This window comes from Callorhinus ursinus, unplaced genomic scaffold, assembly GCF_003265705.2.
Source record: "Callorhinus ursinus isolate GAN/ISIS: 27379988/994484 unplaced genomic scaffold, GSC_fseal_2.0 scaffold6, whole genome shotgun sequence".
NCBI classification, from domain to species: domain Eukaryota; kingdom Metazoa; phylum Chordata; class Mammalia; order Carnivora; family Otariidae; genus Callorhinus; species Callorhinus ursinus.
Window position 1 is genome coordinate 30,723,168 of NW_027397068.1, and position 20,378 is coordinate 30,743,545.

The 20,378-nt window shown below is 36.8% G+C and overlaps 1 protein-coding gene across 6 annotated transcripts in view; it reads right to left on the reverse strand.

Annotated features, from left to right (window-relative positions):
* Positions 1-20,378, reverse strand: part of REV3L (REV3 like, DNA directed polymerase zeta catalytic subunit) — a 175,418-nt gene that overhangs the window by 111,435 nt on the left and 43,605 nt on the right. For all 6 annotated transcript variants that reach the window (XM_025864228.2, XM_025864235.2, XM_025864219.2 and 3 more), the window contains 3 exons: positions 13,250-13,439; positions 7,471-7,545; positions 2,590-2,750 (listed from right to left, as the gene is read on the reverse strand). In XM_025864228.2, coding sequence (XP_025720013.1) covers positions 2,590-2,750; positions 7,471-7,545; positions 13,250-13,439 — 426 coding nt within the window. The remainder of the gene's footprint in view (positions 1-2,589; positions 2,751-7,470; positions 7,546-13,249; positions 13,440-20,378) is intronic.

A 20,378-nucleotide genomic window follows, 5' to 3' on the forward strand; every position in this document is an offset into this window, starting at 1 on the left:
TCAGACAGACCTTCCCCTTTGTTTTCTTCTGTAAGTTTGATAGTTATACATTTCACCTTTAAGTCTATGATCCATTTTGAATTACTTTTTATATAAGGTGTGAAGTATGTGTCTGGGTTCTTTTTATTTTCTGGCATCCAGTGATTCCAGCACCATTTGTTGAAAAACTATCCTTTCTTCACTGAATTACGACTGTACCTTTGCCAAAGATAAGCTGATGTTATTTGTGTGGGTCTATTTCTGGGTTCTCTTTTGTTCCATTGGTCTATATGTCCATCCTTTTACCAATACCATGCTGTCTTGATTACTGTAGCTTTGTAATACATTTCTTGAAATTGGGTAATGTGATTCCTTAAAGCTTTACTCTAGAAAAATCTCTACATTGCCCCCCCCCCCACCAAAAGATCACCCAGGTAAGAAATAATAGCCCTCACAAGAATCTGGGGAAACAATTCCTGTAGGGAAGAAAGTTAAGCAGTAAAGTTCTCTCTCTCTTGCCTTTCTTATATCTTCTCTCTTCCTGCCTTTACTTTCTGGTCTTTTCTCTGGAGAAAAAGAAAGATACTGGGCAGACAGCCTACTTCAACCTTTATTAGATGATTTCTATCTTGGGGATCCTATGGACCATTTACACAACTTGGTTTATATAGAATTTTATAAAATTCTAAGATTTTGAGATGATGAGAAAAACTGGCATTTAGTAAACTGTAAATTGACACCTAAAACTGAGATTATTATCTAGTAGAATTAGTTATGAACAAATGAATTGTTTTGGTCTACTTAAAAGGGGAGTCATATGTTGGTCTCAATGCTTCAACTTTTGTGCATTTAAAAAAATGTAATATTTAATATAAGTTGTCAATATAAAACAATCTAAATTGTTTCACATAGGGTATTATTAGCATCATCGAGAGACATGACAAACACAACTATAAGTGACTATAACATTATATATTAAAGCACTGCAAATAGTATTGTATTTGATAAGAATTCTGAATTATAGTTTTTCAAATTGCATCTATAATTCTAATATGTGAATTCTTTGTAGGTCTTCGGTACATGCGTGTACACATCAGTGTTTGCTAGTTTTTGCTCATTGAGACAGTTTTCTTGTGTGACTGGTATATTCTAAATTGTGCAAACATATTATATTTGAAATGTTATTTTTAGGAATAATTTAAGACCTGTAATAAAGAAAATTCCTCTACTTGACTAGAGTATCTGAGTATCTGACCAGACCATCACCACCTCAGATCAAATTCTAGATCTGGGAATCTCTTTTATCTCCAAGGAATTCAAACTGTTGAAGTATCTCAAAGGTTGTTCCACTTCCTAGTTTGTAATGGCATCTTACCCAAGGAGATCCTGGGTTTTGTTTTCTGTCTCTCTCATTTGGTAAGGCTGTCTCAATGGAGGCTCCAAATTTTTCAGGATGAGCAAACCCCTCAGGGCAGAGGTTGATTTTCAGCAGTCTATTTCCTCTTTTGGCCAGTATTTCTTTATTGTTTTGTATCTCTTTGATGCATTTAAGATTTTTTAAAAATCTTCCTAGCCTTTAAATTGTTTTTAATAGGAGGGTTGCTTATAATAACTTAGTCCACTATTTAGGGGGGAAAAAATCCTCCCTGGTTACTTTTCAGAGCACAGTTTAGATACTGTAGAAGAAATGTAAGAAGTTAAACCAAAAAGAATAACCAGTAAACTATGAGATAAAAAAAAAGCTAGCCTCTGGTTTAAGAAGTTTGGCAGTGAAAGAAAAGAAAAAAATTGTAACAGAAAGGACAATAGCGTTGGCAGAAAAAAAATGTTCGATTCATTTTGTTTCAAGCAGAAGGAATTCAATGAGAACAAAAACAAAAGGTGCTAGACCATCTGACTCAGAAATTCTATTCCTAGCTATGTGCCCCCAAGAAAATTGAAAATACATGGCTATACAAATATCTGTACATGAATGTTCAAAGCAGCTTTGTTCAGAATAGCCAAAAAGTGGAAACCCAAATTTTCTATCAGTTGATGAACTGATGAACAAAATGTAGTATTCTCATACAATAGAGTATTATTTGACCATAAAAAGGAATGAAACACTAATAGATGTTACAACATGGATGAACCTTGAAAACATTAGGCTAAATGAAAAAAAAATAAGCCCCATATAATTCCATTTATGGGAAATGTGCAGGCTGGCAAACATACAGAGATAGAAAATAGATTAGTGGTTGCTAAGGGGTGGGAGGCATGGAAGGGTTAGAGGTGACTGCTAAAGACTACAGGGTTTCTTTTAGAGGTGTTGAAAATGTTCTGAATTTGACTGTGGTGATGGTTGTATAACTCTGTGAATATACTAAAAGCTAATGAATTGTCCATTTTAAATGAGTGAGTTGTACAGTATGTGAATTATATTTCAATAAATTACAAAAAAAATTTCTTTTGAGATTCTCTTCCTGATAAACCCTACTACCACTCTGCATATTTCTTTTTATTCTTTATCCACTCAGCAGTTATTTATGAAATATATGTTATTTTATAAATCATCAAGTACATTAACACTTGTTTCAAAGCTTTAATTTGAACTTGGAAAATTAACCTTACTTTTCCTTTTCGCTTTTCGGAACTTGACAGCAGCCAGATTTATTAAATTCATTCCATAGAGATTGTAGTCAATGAACAGCTGTAGGAGGTAGGGAATATGCGCTTCATGAGGCTGGTAAAATTTATTCATTATGGCTCCACTTTGCAAAAGTTCACATATCCTAAGTTAGAAAAAAAAGTTATATAATAAAATTATGGTTCCTAAAATGTTAAGTGAAACATTACACTACTATAGAGAATGAAGCACATTAGCACACAAATTTTTATTTTAATTTTACTGAAAATTTGTATTTTGTTAGAAATTAAAAGTTTAGGTCAAGTTTTAAAGTAAGCTGCACACTCAAAGAAAATGACAAAAAAACTACCTGGTTGAAGAATATTTTGACTTCTAAAACCAACTTAATACTAACTATATTAAAAAAACAGAATGTCAAAAGTTTTTGAAATATGAGCTTTTCCTGGGGTGCCTGGCTGGCTCAGTTGGTGGAGCATGTGACTCTTGATCTCTGGGTTATAAGTTTGAGCCCCACGTTGGGTGTAGAGATTACTTAAAAATAAAAAAAATTAAAAAAATAAAAACTTTTCCTTTTAAAAATTGAGAAAAACATTTTAAAAGATTATTACAAATGTTCTGAAAAAGGATTTATGACTCAAACCCACTACTCAGAAATATTACCATTTTAATATTTTTCTTCTCTTATTTTTCCTTCATGATGGGGAATACAAACAATAGGCAATTATAAAAAGTATAAGTGTTATACAAGGGAAGTATATGAAACATCTAGAAGGGATATTAATAAGATAAAGGTACAGAAGTTGTTTCTGCAAAGCCTGCTTGAAGAGAAGTCTCTAAGCAGGAGATTAAGGATCAGCTGAAGATACTTCTCTGAAGAAAGGGAAGAATATTTCACACAAATAAAATTACACATGTGAAGGGTCACAAGAAAATGTGGCTTATCTGGGAACTGAAATCATTGAGTGAGGCTTGGTGACAGAGGCTGTGGTGAGTGTGTCTATGGGGGAATGGGCTAGAGAGATAATGAAAAGTCAGATCATACACAGCCTATTAAGACATTCAAAGAGATGGCAGAATTTGCCTTTGAAGTGAGGAGCACGAAAGAGAAATGACCAGGGTAGCTAGAAAATACAAAGGGCTAGAGATAGGAAGTGAGAAGGCTATTGTGGAAAAACTAAGATGATGGTGGCTTTAACAAAGATCATGGCAATCTGTTGATTCAGGAGACACAGGAATAAAATGGTCAGGCCTTGATGACTCACTAGATGTGGAGGGTATGGTATGGTAGAACAGGAGTTAAGGACAATGTCTAGATTTCTTGGTGGTGCCATGTTTATTGAAATAGAAAGGACTGGAAGAAAACAGGTTTCTTTGCAGATTTTTTTGGAGGGGGATTAATGATAAACTCAGTTTTAGACATACTGGGGTTTAGGTATTGGGGGTATTCAGGTAAGTTTCCATGAAAATACTGACAATGAATGACAATGAAAATGAGGACAAGAATAACTTTATTTACACAGCAGAGGCAGCAAACATATATTTAAGGACTATGTACTGGATATTGTTTTAGGTGTTTTAAATGCTTAATCTCAAGTAATCCTCACTACAAACCTATGGTATTATTATCCCCATTCTATAGAGAAACTGAGTCTCAGATTAAAAAGTTGTCCCAAATCATACAAATTGAAAGTGGAAAGCTAAAATTAAATTTTTTTCTGATTTGTGAGCCCTTAAATACATTGATCCAGAGCTCTGGAGGAAAATTTAGGCTATTGATATATACCTGGAAGTCAAATGCATAAAGATTAACAAAAAGAAAAAACAAACCATGAGAGTAGATAAGGCTGTACAATGAGGAAAGAGTACAGAGAGAAAAGCTGAAAGCCTAAGACATAACCCCAAGAACAGCTGCTGATGTTAAAAGAGGAGTCAACAAAATGGCATAAATATGAATGATCGGACAGGTATAAGGAAAAACAGAGGAGGCTTATATCAAATAAAGTGAACACCTGGGATTATTTTAAAGCACTACAAGCATGGACATAAGGTCAAAAGTTAAGGACAAAAAGGTGTTAACTGGATTTAGCAACACAGAGGTCTGATTTTGACACGGAGATCCTCTGAAAGGATCTAAGGAATCCCCAGGGTACAACTTTGACAACCACTTTTCTAGACTGATGGGTTCCATTTTCTCTATGAAGTAGGAGGCAAAGCCTTGGGAGGGACTTAACATTTGAGTAAAGAGGGTGGAGAAAGGTAAGAAGAAAATTAGAGAAAAGCAGAAATAAGGCAGGGCAGGGCCTAGGTGAAGTTGAAGACTATGAAATCACAGTGGCACCAATCTGCCGTGATTTTTTTTGTATCCTACAGTAATGAGAAGCCAGAGTTTAGCAGAGAAAGAAAGTAAGTAAATAGATTAACCTAGAATTGATGGTTCTACCTGGGAGACAAAGGATTTGAGAAGATAAAGAACAGAATCTGAGCTGGAAAGGAAAGAAATTAATTGCAGGAGAAGGCTATACAGAATGGGGCAGTGGGGAGTTTAAAGCCTAAAAACAAGTAGAGTGGGAGTACCTCAGGGACAGAGTTGAAAAGATTAAAAAAAAAAAAAAAACCACATAAAGGATCTTATTAGAGCCATGAAAAGGTTCTAAACTGAATCATAGTGGTAAATTTACTAAATTTACTAAAAACAAACCAACCCACTGAACTGTATATAATTAAAATGTGTGAATTTTGTGGTAAATTATCTCTCAAGAATTTGCAAAAAAAAAAAAAAAAAAGAGACAGTAGTCCGAAACCAAGATGTCTGCATTTAAAATCTCAGAGATAGGACAAATTTCCAGGGTGTGGTGAGAATAGGTAGTTTAAGAAGAATGGAAGTAAAGCTCACAAGAGATGAGCAAGTAGAGAAAGCAAGAGGCCAGTCTCCAAATGATATGTATTCATTTATTTTACAGAAAGTTATTGACTACTATGTGCCAGACACACATATTCTAAACATTGAGGATTAAGCATCAAACGTAGCAGAAAAAAATCTTTGCCTGTGGACTTACATTCTAGCAGGACATCAATTGTATGTGGAATTTTTTTTTAAGATTTTTATTTATTTATTTGAGAGAGTGAGTGAGTGAGCACAAGCCGGGGGAAGGGGCAGAGGGAGAGGGACAAGCAGACTCCCTGCTGAGCAGAGCCTGACGCAGGGCTTGATCCCAGGACCCCAGGATCATGACCTGAGCCGAAGGCAGATGCTTAACTGACTGAGCCACCCAGGCGCCCCTGTATGTGGAAATTTTAAAAAGAGGGTATGTGCATATATGTATGTATGTGTGAAAAAGAAAAGGACACACACACCACACTCTTAAATCACCTCTAGGGAAAAAAGTTAAGAGTGAGGGTAAAGGTAAGTTGTACATTAACGTTTTTCATATATACTATAGCCAACACAGCACCTATAATGTGCCAGGCACCGTTCTGAGCGACTTACAGATATTAACACATTTGATCATCAGAACAATGTGCACTAACATAAACCCTATTTACAGATGAGGAAGATAAGTAACAGATGGAGTAGAGCCAGATTTTGAATGCAGGTAATCTCTCAATAAATCAGGGAATTTCACATAGGCACTATGATAAACTATGTAACTTAAAGCAAACTTACTGAAAATAGTTTAATAAGTATTTGATTGCTATAGTCACAAGGAAGAAAAACAGATCAGATGTATACTTCATGTAGAACTAGGCTATTTTTAAAAATGCATGCAAATTTTATCCATGGTTCCCCCTCTAGCACACCTGGGGATGAGAAAGTAAAAATGATTAAGGTTTACTCTCTTACCACTGTGTGTGCAGGAGAGGGTAAGAATTCACAGTGATTGTTCTTTTGGACTCCATGGATATTAGAAAGTGTGACCAAGGGGAAGTGGTACAAGAAACATCATTGTAAGTGCCTATTCTGAAAAATTATTTTGGTACCCTACATAACAGAAGCTGTTATGGGGTAAGGGTAGGAGCAGATTATAGAGAAAACTTGGAGAAGGGACTGGGATTAAGGCAGTGATTCAGTGAAGCACTCAGTTGGCCTAATTCAGAATAAACCTTACATCCTTGGTAGCTGTGCCTCTCTTGGTGCCTAAAATCACTCTGGGGAAACATTCAATTTGTGTCTTACCAAAAGGTTACCTTTTGAAACCTAGTACTTACTAGCAGAGAGATCTTCTGAAAAAACAACAGTCAGCACTTCTCCAAGGACACTTTTACCCTAGCTCGTCACCACACAGAGTGAAAACCCTTGTTGTGAGCCCCAGAGGAGGACTGAAGTCTTCTTTCTATGTGCCCTTCCTGCCATCAGTAACTTAGGCTCCAGGATCATTGACAAAATAAGACAGACAGACTTACTGAGGGAAGGAAAAAAACAAAACAAAACAAAACCAGAAACAAAACAAAAAACCTGGGATATAAAATTTCACTAACATTAATAAAGAGTCAACAGAATTCTGAGTTCTCAGAAGCCCTTACACTCTGGACTCACGCTCATGTATTTCTTTTTGCTTTGAAACTAAAGAGCAAATTTTTCCTGGTATTGAACATTTGCTCTCGCTACTAAGATCCATCTCTCCTTATCTACTTCTACAAGCTCTCTAAACCTAAGACAGAAAAGAAACAGTAAGGAGCTTTATAAAGTTCCCTTCACTCTTAAAATATCCTTCCTAGAGGCCAAGCTATGGCTCTCTCTTTGCACATAAATATACATATTATGGTCTCTTTCTTTAATAATGCTACAAACTATATAATCCTTTCTTCTAGATTTTATTATTAAAATACTTAAGTGATAGTTATTCATATTTTTATTTATCTTGTACCTTTTCACCATTGCAGGATTATAAAGATAGATCTTCATAAAGTGTCTTTCCTTCTCATGATAACCATAAAAAGGCCTGAAATAAAAGAAAAAGATATTTCAAATTATTTTCAGCATTCAGAGATGAAGTAATGCAACTTATTGCCCAAATTAGACTCAGGTGACCTAATTCAGTCTTATTTATATTTAATATTACCCAAAACCCCAAAAAACAAACAAAACCATTCAAAACCTTTCAATTAAACCTACAACAGGTTAATATATAAAATATTGAAATGTGGTTACTTCTTTTAAGAAGTTTAAAAATACAACTTTCAAAAACTAGGGACAAAAAAAAAACAAAACTAGGGATAAAAAGGAGTAGCAAACTGTTTATACCTTAATTTCAATCATAATGACTCTATTAAAAAATGGCTCTTTTCTCTACTCTGACCATGTATGAAAAAAAGAGACCTTTCAAGCACCTTCTTCACCTATTTCCCATTTTTTCTGTCAAAAGCTATAGTTCTTCATGAACAAAGTCCTTTAATTAACAGCATTCATGTTACTTTCTTATTTGTCTCTATATATTATTAATTTTGCAAGTTCACTAGCCAGAGACAGTTTACCTATATTATACATGCACATATACATATGTTTGTGCATAACACACACCCAACTCAAACGACGCCTATGAAAACTGTGTAGACAGGAACTTAGGAGACTGAGAAGACCATGGCCTTACTTAAGGACCCTAATTACGTTGAAGCTGGATTTTTCTCAAGGGCATTAGCTGGAATGGGGAAAGGAAGAAGCAAAAATCTACATAGTAAAGAGAGAAATAAGTCTTCAATGCAAGATGAAATAAGTTGGAACAGTATGTTACATCATTTCAGGGGGATCTGAAACTATACCAGTACCTCTGATATAGAGACTACCATAATCATTTTTTTTCTTAAGTATGCTCCATGCCCAACATGGGGCTTGAACTCACATCCCAGAGATCAAGAATTACATACTCTATCGATTGAGCCAGCCAGGTGCCCCCCAGACTATCACTTTCAAAGATGATATAATTAGAAATAATATATAAACAAGTATGAATCTGCATACAAAATAAAAAGTCTTGTATCTCCCTAGAGGTTATCTGTAAATAAGTGGTTGGTTAAATCTTTAGGTGGGTAAACCCATTCACTATCTTTTAAAAAAATACTGTCCCTTTATAATGGGCACTAGATAGAACTTATCCTCATTAGGACACCATTTCCATCATGTCTGACAGTATAGTGGACATCAAATACAGGAGTAATTTGGCAGCAGAGTCATTATTTGGAGTATAAACATTTTCCCCCCTAGCTACTTCAAGCTTTTAGGTCAGAGCCATCTCTATGATTGTCGTAAAGCAATTTCTATTACAAAAAAAAAATCCAAATATTTAGCAAGGCCTAAAAGGTTCTTTATCTTGTCCTTGCCACTCACTCCAATCCTGTGTCATATCACTCTTCCTTTTGCCATCCTAAACATTTCAGTCCCTCGAACTTACTCCACTTTCAAGTAACTTGCCATTCTCTCTGCCTGGAAAGCTTGCTCTAAACTCTGGCATGGTTTGCTATCAATCTTCATTCAGGTTTCCACTTAGACTCATAAAAGCCTTCTCTGACCATCACTCCTTACCCCCAACCTTCTTTACTCTCTTTTTTCCCCTGCCCACCCTACTTTTTAATAACACTTAACTACTTTCTGTCTACTTTTCTACCATTTACCCCATTTTTGCTGCCATGAAACAAAGACATATTACATGAACGATTTCATTCTCACTGGCAAAATTCAACTATTTATTCCTCCTGCTATGGTATTCTTCATGTAGATAAATACAGCTCTCTATCTGGAGACATGAATTATTTTTAGCCAGATAAATGGGGAAAAAAATTAAATTTGCAGTGTAGTACATGTTTGCTTTGCTTTGTTTTGGTTTTGTTAACAATCTTTAGGGTTTTACAATTAGAACTTCATAAATTTCAGAAAGTGAATATAAGTTAAGACTATCAAACGCCTAAAATTCTTCATAAATCTAGGATTCTGTTTTCACCATCGACTGCCCCAAAATATAGCCTGGAAATTCTATAATTCCGTTTTCTGCTTCTGTATAATCTAACTGCCAACCCTTACTTCCTGCTGTTGGCTTCAGTTGATTTTACCAAAATAATTCCTCAACAGGGAGATCCTTTGGATTGAAGAAAGCAGAATGGAACAGAGTTTGAGTAGATATTTTATGCTTAAAAAATTATATCTTATCATTGCTTTTTAACATAACAGTAAGAAGGCAAATGAAAATTGATAGCAAAAGATCTCAATTAACTTAGATGGATTAAGAATCTCTTTATAGGGGACGTCTGGGTGGCTCAGTGGTTAAGCATCTGCCTTCGGCTCGGGTCATGGTCCCAGGGTCCTGGAATCGAGCCCTGCATTGGGCTTCCTGCTCCACGGGGAGCCTGCTTCTCCCTCTCCCCCTGTGTTCCCTCTTTCGCTCTATCTCTATCAAACAAATAAAATCTAAAAAAAAAAAAAAAAAAAAATCTCTTTATAGGATATTTTCTAGAATCACGGCAGCTAAGTGGCAAGAAATTCCAGAAATGAGCCTAAGGTCATAATCCTACCTCTTGACCTAGCCTCAGGATAATGCATTATCTAAAAAGACTGGAATTAAACGTGTACAAATTTTAACTTGGTAGCTATGTGCAACCTTGTCTAAAGAAGTAGGAACAAAGGAAGGACTAAAATAATCACAGAAGCTAACATGTATGGTAAGAAAAAGGGGATCCAGGTTAGGAAAAAAAATAGGATAAGAGGAAAAAGAGAATGGCAACCATAAAACAGCTCATCTTTTGCCTCAGCTATTCAGATTCTTAAAAACATAAAAATACCTTTAAGAAAATACCCACTAAAAATACAGAAAAAACTGGTGAGTGGGGCGCCTGGCTGGCTCAGTTGGTGGAGCATGTGACTCTTGATCTCAGGGTAGTGAGTTCAAGCCCCACGTTGGGGAAAGAGCTTACTTAAAAAGAAAAGGAAGAAAGACTGGTAACTATTCATTTTACTAGGCTGTTTGGAAATTCAACTTTGAAATGAGAATATGTATAGGAAAGTTCTTAGAAACTATTAAACATAAAAAAATTAGAATATAAAGCTGATAATTATCTTTAACCTATGGTTACTATCATAGGACATGTGTAAACTTCTACCTCATTCATTTATGCAACCAAATAGTTGCTGAGCCATATTTACTAAGTGCCCAACACCACACAAAGTGCTAAGGATATAATGGTGGAAAGACAAACATGGTCCTTTTTCTTGTGGAGCTAACATGCTGGTGGGAGAAATACATAAAAATTACGTAAACAAATAATTAAAATAATTGCCAACTATATTAAGTGCTGAAGGAAACAAAGAATGGGCAGAGATACAGAATAACAATAATGACAACCTATTTTAAGTAGGGAAGTCAGAGAAAACTCTGGAGAGGTGAAGGATTTGAAGGACTAGAGAAGGGGAGAGCACTCAAGGAAAGCAAACTACATGTACGAAGCTGGGAAAGAGCTCAGCACATCAGAGGAACTGAAAGAAGACCCATGTAAAATTTCTAGATAGAGCATAGTGAACAAAATTACAGAGGTAGGCAGGGGTCAGATCACACAGGCTGTGGTTAGAAGCTTAAATTCATTCCAAGAACAATATGAAGCCATTCAAGGATTTTAAATGATTTGAAGAGGATCCAATGTACCCAAAAAGAGTACTTTTGTGGCTCTGGAGCAAGACAAAAATAGAAGGAACTTTGATTAAAAAAATACTGTGATGGTCCAGAGGAAAGCCTACATTAAGGTGGAAGTAGTAGAGAAACTTTAGGTTTCATATAAACATATCAAACTCAAAATGTTCTAGTATGAGCTCCAAATCTTTCCTGCCAGCCTGCTCTACCTGCACCTTCCATCCTTTTAGCATCATGGACTCAGATTTTTTTAAGATTTTATTTATTTATTTGACAGAGAGAGACACAGCGAGAGAGGGAACACAAGCAGGGCGAGTGGGAGAGGGAGAAGCAGGCTTCCCATGGAGCAGGGAGCCTGATGCGGGGCCCGATCCCAGGATCCTGGGATCATGACCTGAGCCGAAGGCAGAAGCCTAACGACTGAGCCACCCAGGCGCCCTGGACTCAAATTTTTATCGTCATCTTTGACTCCTGTCACAACTTTCATCCAATCAGACAGCAAAGCTTATTGACTCAAACCTCAGGATAGATCCAGAAGCTGACCACATCTCACTGTTGCCATTACTACCCAAATGCAAGTTACCATATTTTCTCATCTCACCCAGATTAATGAAACAGAGTCCTAATGCTCTCCCCTGCTTCTGCCCTTATCCCCCAATGATCTACTTTTCACAGAATTGCTAAAGTAATCCTTTCAAGTTTAAGTTAGATCATGGCTACTCAAATTTCTGCAATAGCTCAGAGTAAAGGAGTCCTCAGAACCCACTGCAGTGGTTCTCAAACTTTAGTGTGCATCAGAATCATTACAAAGGCTTATTAAAACACAAATTGCTGGGTCCCACCACCAGAGTTTTGATTCATTAAGTCTAGGGTGTGCCCCAAGAAAACTAAATAAGTTCCTAAGTATGTTAATCTGATTCCTCTGAGAAGTAGATGCCAATATGTGCAAGAAATTTATCAGGGGAAACACCTGCGAGAGAAAATGAGGAGGGACCCAGGAGAGACTGGAATAGCCACCAAACTTAGATACACGTCTGATCCCATGTGAAAGAGAGAGGGACAGAGGGAAGATCAGTAGAAATGTCTTCTATTGTAGTATGATTCTAATCAAAGTGCAGAAAGGCTTTCAGAGAGTTCTCAAGTGTCTCCCAGGAACAGGCCGGCATTAGTATCCTTACCAGGCTGAGCCACTGGCTGGAAGTAGCCAATGGAAAGCAGCTTCAGTTCATATGGAATGACAGACAGACTTCGGGGTGGTGGTGGGGCCATTGTTCAACTGCTCCCTGTATTTGGAGATCTGACACGTGCATTCTCCTAACTGTCAAATCAGGTACAGCTGATGGTGGTGATCCTGGAAACCACACTTTAAAAGCCACTGGCCAACATGGTCTCCATCGTTCACGTCTAACCTCATTTTGGCCTACTCTCTTTTTCCTCCAGTCTAGTCACCGCCATGTTATTCCTACTCCCTCACCGTCAAGTCTGCTCAAACGTCATTTACCTTGTCAGTGGCACCTTCCCTGATTACCCTAATAAAACTGCCACCAGCCCACTTCCCTACCCAACTACTGATCCGTCATACCCTGCTCTACATCTTTGCTCCACAGCACTGTCATTTAATAAACAAATACGTTTATTTCATGTCGTATCTATTGGTTATTTTCAATTTCCCACTACTAGAATGTAACCTCCACGGGGGCAGGGATCTTTGTTTTGTTCACCAATATATCCCAAGCACCTAGAATAGTGCCTAGCATGTGGAAGGTGCTCAATAAATATATATTTATATAAAATATAAAATTACATGAATTTCTACAGTTCTAAGAAGTGGAGAAATGGAAAAGGTTAACCCATCTATCTTTCACTGCAATAAAAATTTACTTTAAAAAATCACAGCATAAAATTTGCCTTACTTCCATTAGATTAGAAGTAAAAAAAACAAACAAACAGTATCTTTGAATCAGATAGGTTTTCTTTACTTGGAATGGTACTAGATATACAGATAAAGAAATTTAAAAAGTTAACATATACTTACATTCCTGATACTAATGACACTTTGAACACGTGCTGAGCAGTGGAAGATGGATTGCCTAAAGCCACATTAAGTGCTCTGTCGATACTGAATGCCATCTGAGAAAGATAGCTTTCTGGCTGCTGTCCATAACCATCGTATGGCACATAGAGGTAAGGAAAGATGCCATGCAGATGAAGACATGTCTTCTGACCTAAAATATAACACATCATAAAGTTTAGTCTTGAGATGCATTTTAAAATTTTAACATTACAAAGATCAGAATGCAAATCATTTAAATGTTCTAATGACAACACAGCTTATCTAGGATAAGAGTTGAAGAAAATTAACCCATAATTAAAGCCACCCATATTAACTACATTTCACAACAGAACATTTAGAAGCATTTTATAAACATAAGCATTAAAGTATGATTGAAACAGCAGTTTTGGTGAAAATACGTTTGAATATTTTACCCTCACAATCTCACTGGTTTTATATACTTCACTGAATTGCCCTATAATAATATCACTTAGCACAGTATTACAAATCTTACAAAAACTCACTGAAAGTTTATTAAATAAAACAATGCATGTCTGTCTTGGCATAAAGGTTTTCAAACAAGAGAATTCCCCGAGACAGAGACTGCTCTGGGAGAAAGGAGAGGGTAAAAGCAGTTCCAGTATGTGGAATTTTGCTATAAGGGTATGGAGGCGGGTTTTGGGAAGGGTAAAAATGAAATTTTGCTATTAGGAAAAACAAAACAACCAAAAAAGTCAAAAACAAAGCAAAAGAAAACCTCTACAGATTTGTCCATAATGGACCTCTAGATATCTAAATTGCACATTCGGTGGAATGGGACGGGGGCAGACACAATCAGAGGTGAAAAAACAAGCATGCACACTTCCCAGGAAGCTGTTCTTAACGGCAAGGTGCAAAAGGGGTAAATGGTGCTGACCTGCCAAGAGACAATCAGGTACTGCTATGACAAAGAAAGTAATATGAGTAAGAAGCCACAAAAGTGCCACAGAAACAGTAATGTATCCATGACAAGGTTAAGTAACAACAGCAACAACAAAAAACAGATGCACCATTACTCTCATGAATCTGGCAGGCTGTACAGAAGTGGTTCCTGTCCTCAGAGCACTGTCCCTAGCTCCCCTTAGGTACATGCCATTTGTCTACTTCAAACAAGGAGAATGGCAGTGATGGAAGAACATATCCATTTTTCTCATGCTGTCACTATCACTGTACTGCCCTGCCCACACAATCCTTAGGCTTCTTCCCCATCCCTTATTCCACTCTGCTTCACTGGGCTTTTTTTCTTTTTTGGTAGGAAGGTAACTGTTTGCTTATTATTTCCTATTTATAATTTAGAATGATTTATATAAAATACATAGAAAATAGTTCTATGTTCTGTTGATATCTTATATTTCACACTCTATAGTGAATAACATCAGTTTATCTTATTTTTAAGGTATACCTATAACAGAATTAACAAATAAATCTGGAACAGTTATCCCATACAGTATAGCAAAACTGGATAGACCAATCACACAACGGAATAAGATCTATACCCTCTCAAGTTCAGTATTCTGATTTCAACTACCAACTTTCACACTTCTGAAGAACTATAAATCGTGCTGCTGTTAGACCAGTTTCTATTTTTAGCAGCAGTTATGTTGCTTAATTTCAAAGGAATGGGAAAAAAAAAAAAACCCTTTCACCAAAAGCAAATTCTCTGATTATTTCGTTTCATTTCAAACATGGCACTATCTGCTAAATACTGCTCTTTCTTAATTCCTCAAATAGAAAAAAAAAAATTGTAATGATGAGTCTTAAAATTATATTTAATTAATTTACTGATGATCTACTTGAATGCTTTTTAAACATCTCATGAAAAATGTTATATCCATTACCACTCAGGACATAAACCACAATTTGGTTAAGAGCAAGTGGCATGCTAAACCAGGGGGGTAAGGAAAGTGGGGAGACAGAGAAGTATCCTCTTTTAAGTCGACAAATAAATCTAAGACCAGTGATTAGAGAAGTAGTGTAATATTGGGGCGCCTGGGTGGTGCAGTCAGTTGAGCATCGACTCTTGCTTTCAGCTCAGGTCATGATCTCAGGGTCATGAGATCCAGCCTGGAGTCAGGCTCCACGCTCAATGCAGCGTCTGCTTAAGAGTCTCTCTGTCCCTTACCCCTGTGCATTCTTTCTCTCAAATAAATAAATAAATCTTTAAAAAGAAACAAAAATTAGTGCAACAGTATATTCTATAAGCAATTCTCTAAGCTCCTAAGATATTAATTTTATAGTCCATGTATCTCAATAATGGAAATGTGGATAAATTTTACAAGAAATAATTATAAAATCTGATTTCTACTAAGTTTCTTTATAGGGAGCGTGTTCAAAGTTCACTGAATTTTTAAAAAATCCCCACTTTTCACATCTCCTGTGAAGCAGGGGCCAAAGACATTATCTTTCTATTTCATAGGCTTTAAAACTACAATAATCTGTGGTGTATGACTGAGGAAAAAAGCAGAAATGATTTATTCAGCAGGCACTGAACTAAGTGCTTTACATATATTCATTTCTAAAACATTGAAAAACCTTGCAAGTATCACAAAGGTTAACTTTCCCAAATCACATACCTACAAGGTAATTGAATCAAAATTTAAAAGCAGATCAATAAAATCTAAAAATCAATGCTCTTTTCATTTAACCTTGCTGGTTCAATTTTTTTAAAAGTGAATGTTGGCTTTCTTAATTCTTAAACTCCTCAGTTTTTATTTTGTAATGTAAATGCCTGTTTTCTTATCTGACTCTCCCATTTGAAAATTCTCTGGAGCTAGTGCTGTGTTTGAATGATCATAATATCCCCAGGACCCAGCACAAAGCACATAATATGTGCTTAATAAATATTTAGTAAATGAATAAACTCTCAGCAAAATAGAGTAACTGCTTAAGGAGAAAGGAATGGTATAAAAGCCTTGAGTATCTGAAAAAACAAATCTATGAAAACAGAGGGACTTTGCTACAACTAAGGATTACAGAGTTATAGGGGGACATAGGTGTTGGGAAGAGTCCCCAGCTTACTGCACTTTCCTTTCCTGAATAACCCAAAGTCCCATGCAAAGCCGCAGTCACTACATCAACACAGATGTACCTCCCTCTCGTTCTCCAGCAGCTAGAGATGGCTCAGTGCCTTACCACCTTTCCTCAAGAACAACCTCCTGAAGAACACAGCACAAGAATTTTTGGCGTTGCACTTAATGGCTTTAATACAGAATGAGTATCACAGAAAAGAAAACGATGAGAAACAAGATAAAATGAGAAACTCAAAAAGTTAAACTAGGAATCAGAAATGTGTAAAAATCAATGTGAGATTCCATTTCTTTTTGGCAACAGGTCTTTTATTATTGTAAAATTTGTAGTTCTGTAATTGTACTGCTTTATCTTGACAAGATACAGACCACTTCTATAGACTTCTCTCCATCAGCTCTACCCCACACAAATGTGTGGGGCCACACATAAAGTCCCCTGAAGATAAGCTATTCTGCTCCATCCCCATCAGTTAGGATACAGCTGTGAGAAAACACCTAAAGTCAGTGGCTTAAGCATTCAATTAATGGTTTCTTTCTCATAATGTAAGTCCAGAGCTAGGTAGCTGGTACTGCACATTCAGGCTTTTGCAACATCTAGTTAGTTGCCTAGTGAAGAACTTGTGACTTCAATCCAGAGGCTTTTTCACTATACTCCAAAAAGCTCCACACACAGGATTCTTTTATAAAATTAGTGAAAGCTATGCTATTTTGAAACCTTGCTAAATGATTTGGGATTTTTTTTTTTTTTTTAGATTTTATTATTTATTTGAGAGAGAGAGAGAGAATGAGAGAGAGAGAGTACGAGAGGGAAGAGGGTCAGAGGGAGAAGCAGACTCCCTGCTGAGCAGGGAGCCCGATGCGGGACTCGATCCTGGGACTCCAGGATCATGACCTGAGCTGAAGGCAGTCGCTTAACCAACTGAGCCACCCAGGCGCCCAATGATTTGGGATTCTTAAAAGTTTAGAATATTAAGCTATGTCTAAGTAACATGTGGATCCAAAGAAAGCAAGCAACTGGCATTCTTTATGTCCCTAATTTCTCAATGTCCCCTTTTATTGCCATGTCAAACTGAATTAAGGCAGCAAACTCAGTAGGAATAAAGACTGTTGTTGGGAGAATAAGCCTACACACACAGGTTTCAAAAATTTTTAAGAGTTTGGGCTTTCCAATTAGACTGATGTTGCCTAATTCAGAAACTGCAATAAAGGTGTTTCAGGAAAGCTCCACAGATCCCAGGGTCCTGGGATCGAGTTCCACGTCGGGATCCCTGCTCTGTGGGGAGCCTGCTTCTCCCTCTCCTTCTGCCTCTCTCTCTCATGAATAAATAAAATCTTAAAAAAAAAAAAAAACCAACAACAACAAAAAATTAAGTATAATAATTAACTTTACAAAGGGCGTATGTATCTAACTTTCTGCTAAACAGTTTCTCTTCATTTTCTCCTTTGTAAATAATTCTTTGGGGTTTCACATTTATTCATGCCATTTTATTTCTTCAACTAAAGTATACATGACTTTATTTAGAATCATTGGCTTTGGGGCACCGGGTTGGCTCAGTTGGTTGAGCATCTGACTCTTGATTTTGGCTCAGGTCATGATCTCAGGGTCATGGGATCGAGCTTTGCATCGGGCTCCATGCTCAGCATGGAGTGTGCTTGTCCCTCTCCCTCTGCTCCTCCCCTCACTCTTTCTCTCTCTCAAATACATACATACATACATACATACATAGAATCTTTAAAAAAATCATTGGCTTTAAGTTACCAACCCCACATTACTAAGAGAACTATATCCTTCAAGCACCAGACGTTTCAAAGGTCTATTTATACATTTGTCTAATATATCTTTGTATTTCCAGTGCTAAACACAATTGGTTTTTTCACTCATAAATGTAGGCATAACTTCTCTACTGTTCAAATACTTTGTGAAAGTCCAGCATTAGATGTTAGACTATATGCTGCTCATAATCACAGTCTCTGAACTTATGAACTTTTTACATTCTACTCAGAGATAAAGATGAATAAATAGGCAATTACAGTATGGCAATTTTATATCCAAAAGTATCTAACTCAGATTTGTGAGAATACTGAAAGGCTTCCCAGAGGAAGCAACAGAAGAGCAAAGAGAGAATGTGGTATATACAAAAATCTGAAAGCAAATGAGAACATGCATGGTCTGGGAACAGGAAAAATGTAGTTAGGAAGGAGCAAAGAGTGCAATGGAGAGAAAGGCAAAGTGTGCATGTGTAAGTGTGAGTGTGTGTGATTGATTCTGTGATCTGTGTGGATTTACATTTTATAAAGTTCCCTTGTGAGCCCACTGTGGGAGAAGCTAGGGACAGAGCTTTAATAGGAAAATATGTTTAGGAGGTTGCTGGAGTAATTCAGAAGAGAGATGTCAGTAGAGATGGAGAAAACATCAAGAAGGACTTACGGCACAGAATTTAGAGGTAACTGGAATTTGGGAGTAAGGTAAAAGAGAAAGAACCAAGGATGATGCAAATTTTTGGTTTAGGCAACTGGACAGATGTGAATGTCAAAGAAAATTGAGAAAGAAGAGTAGGCTGATTTCTATTTTGAACTTGTGGAATTTTACATGTTTATAGAATTTCCAATGGAGATTTACATTAAGCACAATTAGGTACACAGATGTTGAGCTTGAGAGATCTGGGTAGAGAAGAAGACAGATTTGGGAGTCTAACAGATGGGTAAAAATGCTCGCTCAAGAGAATACACAGACAAAAGAAGGGGCATAGGTCAGAAACTTGAGGAGTAGTAATATTTAAGGGACGAATAAAGGGTTTTGATTTATGTGGGATATGAGAGAACGAGCCCCTGAAAGGGCTGCCAGGCAAGAAAGAGAAGTAACAGCAAATACTTGAAAATATAAGCATGTTAGTCATGGAAACAGAAAGTTCCAAGGGTCCATGAGAAATGTATAAGAGAAACACAAGCAATGAGAGGCTGGATCAGAAAATGGGAGAAGGATGTAGATAAAAGTATACAGAAATGGCAAGGAACACTTCAGAATGGTAGAGGAATAACCTTTAAAAACCTGCTCCTCCACAAGAGCAACAAGAACACAGGCAAATTCTGTCAAAATAAACTTTTTTCAGCGTTTTGGAAATAAATTAAAAGGCTTGTGACAATCCAACAAGTGTTTATTCAAGAAAACCAGATGAATCTTAGCAAGAACAGGAAGCTTTGTGGTATTCTAACTTGCCCTAATCCAATCTCCTCTGCCTCCCCCCACCATCCCCCCAGCTCCAGAGTAGCTATGAAAACAGATAGCCATGCAGGCACTGGAGAGACCAAAATAGATTTGCAGTTCCCCAAAAGCCCAATTACCAGAAAACTGTCACTATTTGACCTGCCTGGTAGCTCACTAAAAAGCTCCATTCACAGGACTTAATTTGATCAGACTCAGAGCTCACTCCTTGTGTATAGTCCTATCTGTAGCATCTTTATGGAATACAATCAGCAGCAATTGTTTAACATCGCAGTTGCCTGAGGGAGTTTTACCAGCTGCAGCTAACAAGAGGCTGCACAAAAAACTCAAAAGGAAAAACTGAGGACTGAAATATCCATAAGAACTTGAAAGGCTCTGACATAGTTCTGGAAATTTAGAAGGTTATGCACATGTGTGGAGCTGGATGCATGCTCAGCAAGAGCTGAGAAGGCCCCAATCTTTCACTATGGCTGACTTTGAGGGTCTGCACCAACACAAGAACATACAGAGCCCCTCAACAAAAGGTGGAAGGAGACCTATTAGCTCAAGGCATTTAAAGGAATCTCTGGTCAATCATTAACTGACCAATAAACTAGCTGAGCAGGGACTTCAAAGAATAGAGACTGTACAGAATTAATCCATGAAAGTCACTAAAGAAACAAACAACATAACCAACAACAGAGCAGTAATAAATCTTGGGGACAGGGAAGAATATGATTTCTTAACTGTCAAATTACTTAAAATGTCTAGTTTTCAACAAAAAATGGTAAGACATACAAAGAAAAAGAGAAGCATGGAAAAAAGGAGTCAATAAAACTGTCTC